This window comes from Chaetura pelagica, unplaced genomic scaffold (assembly GCF_000747805.2).
Source record: "Chaetura pelagica isolate M959 unplaced genomic scaffold, ChaPel_1.0 scaffold856, whole genome shotgun sequence".
NCBI classification, from domain to species: domain Eukaryota; kingdom Metazoa; phylum Chordata; class Aves; order Apodiformes; family Apodidae; genus Chaetura; species Chaetura pelagica.
The window spans coordinates 274,418-277,642 of record NW_009953790.1 but is presented as its reverse complement, the minus strand read 5'-3'; the positions used below and the strand labels follow the sequence as shown (position 1 = coordinate 277,642).

Genomic DNA, 3,225 nt, shown 5'->3' with positions numbered 1-3,225 from the left:
GGTATTTGCTTGCAGCCTGACTCAGTTTCCCTCCCCCCCCTGCATCGGGAGCCCTTGGGAGTGACAGTCCTGGGGTTGTCATGTGGGTGATGTCACTTTGGGTACCTGGTGCTGATGCAGAAGGTCCAGCAGGTGCTTTTCTACTCCTGTCTCCTTCCTGCTGTGCATCTGAGTGGCTCCATGTCACCTTCTGTGACTTCTTCATTGTCTCTTTGGGGACCCAAGTCAAACACCCAGACAGGAGGAGAGCCAGACCATGTCTTGGGGCACTTCTGGGACACCTTGGCATGGCATCTTCTTGTCCCCAAAGCCAGCTGGGACCATGGCAGGCACCTTGCAAGCTGGGGTGGGCTGGCACTGCCCTGCTCCTCTGAGGCTCCCAGCAAGTCCAGCCTCGTGGGACAGGGACAACCCTGGGCAGGGGTGAGCTGGGAGGAAGGAGCTGCCCTGCCCAGTGGAGTTTTTCTTCATTCCTTGGAAGCCACAGAGACCTGCTGTGCTGGATCCAGGGCTGGGGGGCAGGTGGAGCTGCTGAGATGGATGACAATGCCATCCTTCCCAAATGCCTTTGCCACAGGTGACAGTGCCCAAAGGATGGCAGGTGACCGAGGGGGATGCCCAGGATGATGCCCACCCACCAGCTGGCACCCAGCAAGGCAACCAGCACCCAGCCTGGGTTTTAATCCATGCCAGGAGATGGCACATTCCTGCCTGGACATCTCCCAGGCCCCATGGGGACAGGCAGAAGCTGCCCTGGCAGGATGGACAGCACGAAGCAGCTCTGCCAAGCACAGGGAGATGGTTCTGAGGAGCTTGGCCAGGGCCAGGCTTGCAGGGGGACAACCTGGCTACTGCACCCTGCCCTGGCAAGGGGACAACCTCAGACCCAGGTCCTGGGTTGGCCAGAATCCCCCAGGAGAGGCTTCTAGGGGGAGAGAGGAGGTTTGAGACACCTACTCTTGATTTCACAGCACTGTGGCCTCTTGTTCCAGCTGCCTCTCCTGCCCTTGAGCATGTGGCCTCGAGCTTGGCAGCTGTCCCCACTCCTCCTGGTGGGCTCCCCACAGATGTCCTGGCTGGGTCCAGGAGGGACAACCAGGCCTGCAAGCCCCAACAGTGGCTGTTGTGGCCAAGCCCTTGTCCTGGGCTGCAGCAGGAGGGTTGGTGGCTTGGTCTGGGGAGGGCACCACATCAACCCAGCCTCTCGGGGCTCCACAGGGGACAGGGACAGCAGGGTCCCCAGGCAGGGCCAGCCCTGGGACATCTCCAGCAGCATCCAAGCCCTGCTCAGGACCAAGGTGATGGCTTCCCTAGGGATGCTGGAAGAAGCAACACCCCTTTCTGCCTGCCAGCTCCCTCAGCAGGGAGACAAGGGGGACAAGGGACATGGGAAGCGTGTCAGACCAACTTTATTGCCACGGTGGCCACGGGGCAGACCCAGTTCCCAGAGCAGGTCTGGGTCCAGCCCCTCGACCCCTCTAATACTGTTGAGAAGACGAACCCTGAGGCTCCTTGCCCACAGCCAGGAGCTTGAGCACCTCCATCCCGGCCACCACGGAGCAGCTCCGGGACATCGCTCCCGTCCTGCTGCCCGCTCCTGCTGGAGGCCAGGGGAGGGGAGGGATGGGGACCTGCCAGTCCTGGAGGGCCCTGCCACCCCCTCCCCCTGCCTGCCCGGGGCTGCTGGCAGGGGCAGGGGGTGCCCTCACACCTCCATGCCAGGCGCCCGCCCCAGGCCCAGCGCCTGCACCAGGTCGTCGCTGAGCCCACTCTTGAGTGTCCTCCTCACTGTGGGGACAGGAGAGGAGAGGGTGGCACAGGCAGCACCAGCTGCCAGGCTCACCGAATCCTTCTGGTTGGAAAAGACCTTCAAGAGCCATTAATGCAACTCCACCAAGCCCAGAGCTTAACCCATGTCCCTCAGCTCCACATCTACAGGGCTTGGAAACTCCTCCAGGGATGGGGATCCCACCACCTCCCTGGGCAGCCTGGGCCAGGGTTTCATGACCCTTTCAGGGAAGAAGTTTCTTCTAATCTCCAACCTCAACCTCCCCTGGTGCAACTTGGGGCCATCTCCTCTTGTCCCATCCCTTGTTCCTGGGGAGTTCTCCAGACCCTTCTCCTTGTGCTCCAGCCCCTTCCCCAGCTCCCTTGCCCTTCCCTGGACACACTCCAGCCCCTCCATGTCCTTCTTGTAGGCACTGGGTGTCTGTCCCATCATGGTGGCCCTGGCTTGGTGGGGAGGTGTGGGGGTATGGTCTGGTCTCTGGGGCCCTCCTGGGAAGTCAGAGGTGGCCAGTGGGGAAGGGGTCAGGTAGGACATGGGGACAAGGACACAGGGGTGGGACAGAGCTGTGGGGACAGAGCATGGGAACAGAGACAGGGATGGGACATGGACACAAAGATGGGAAAGAGCATCTGGGTAGGGGACAGGGCCACAGAGATGGAACAGAGGACAGGGATTGAGCAGAGCACAGGGACAGAGACAGAGATGGGGTAGGACATGGGGACAGGGACATGGAGATGGGGCAAGGCATGGGGACAGAGCACAGGAACAGAGACACAGAGATGGGACAGGACATGGGGACAGGGACAGAGATGGAACAGGGACACAAAGATGGGAAAGAACATCTGGGCAGGGACACAAGGCAATAGAGGGACACAGGGACACAGAGCTGGAATGGGATGTGGGGATAGGGACACTGAGATGGGACAGAGTCCAGGGACTGGGCAGAGCACGGAGACAGAGATGTGGAGATTGGACAGAGTATGGGGACAGGCAATGGGAACAGGGCCACGGAGGTGGCACAGGGCATGGGGATATGGACTTAGAAGTGGGAGAGAGACACAGATGGGATCAGGCAAGGGGACAGGGACATGGAGATGGGAAAAATCACCTGAGCAGGGACAGAGAGATGGAACAGAGTACAGGGCCAGAGCATGGGGCCAGAGACAGGGCAGGGGGACAGGGATGGGACTCACAGGACTTCCTGTTGCCCCGGGACCTCCTGCGCTCCTTGCTGGGGCAGGGCCGGGGGTTGGTGCTCTGTGTCACCGACTTCACCAGCTGGTCCATGATCTCATCAGAAGCATCATCCGGGGAGCTGGGAACATCCTCCTGCGCCGGGGAGCCCTGAGCCGGGCTGGCCTGCCCTGTCCCTGCGCGGGGACAAGAGAGGCGCTGGCACCGGCAGTGCCCAGCCGCACCGGGGCACCCGGAGGGCC

General features: G+C 61.6%; 2 protein-coding genes across 2 annotated transcripts in view; both read right to left on the bottom strand.

Annotated features, from left to right (window-relative positions):
* Positions 1-1,574, bottom strand: part of HSD11B2 (hydroxysteroid (11-beta) dehydrogenase 2) — a 30,142-nt gene extending 28,568 nt beyond the window's left edge. Inside the window, 1 exon segment of the mRNA XM_010001049.1 lies at positions 1,502-1,574. Within this exon segment, the coding sequence (XP_009999351.1) occupies positions 1,502-1,574 (73 nt within the window).
* A 131-nt stretch (positions 1,575-1,705) lies between these two features.
* The window catches only part of FHOD1 (formin homology 2 domain containing 1), a 14,817-nt gene continuing 13,297 nt past the window's right edge, over positions 1,706-3,225 (bottom strand). Inside the window, exons 19-20 of the mRNA XM_010001048.1 lie at positions 2,983-3,159; positions 1,706-1,788 (exon numbers count right to left, since the gene is read on the bottom strand). Coding sequence (XP_009999350.1) covers positions 1,706-1,788; positions 2,983-3,159 — 260 coding nt within the window. The remainder of the gene's footprint in view (positions 1,789-2,982; positions 3,160-3,225) is intronic.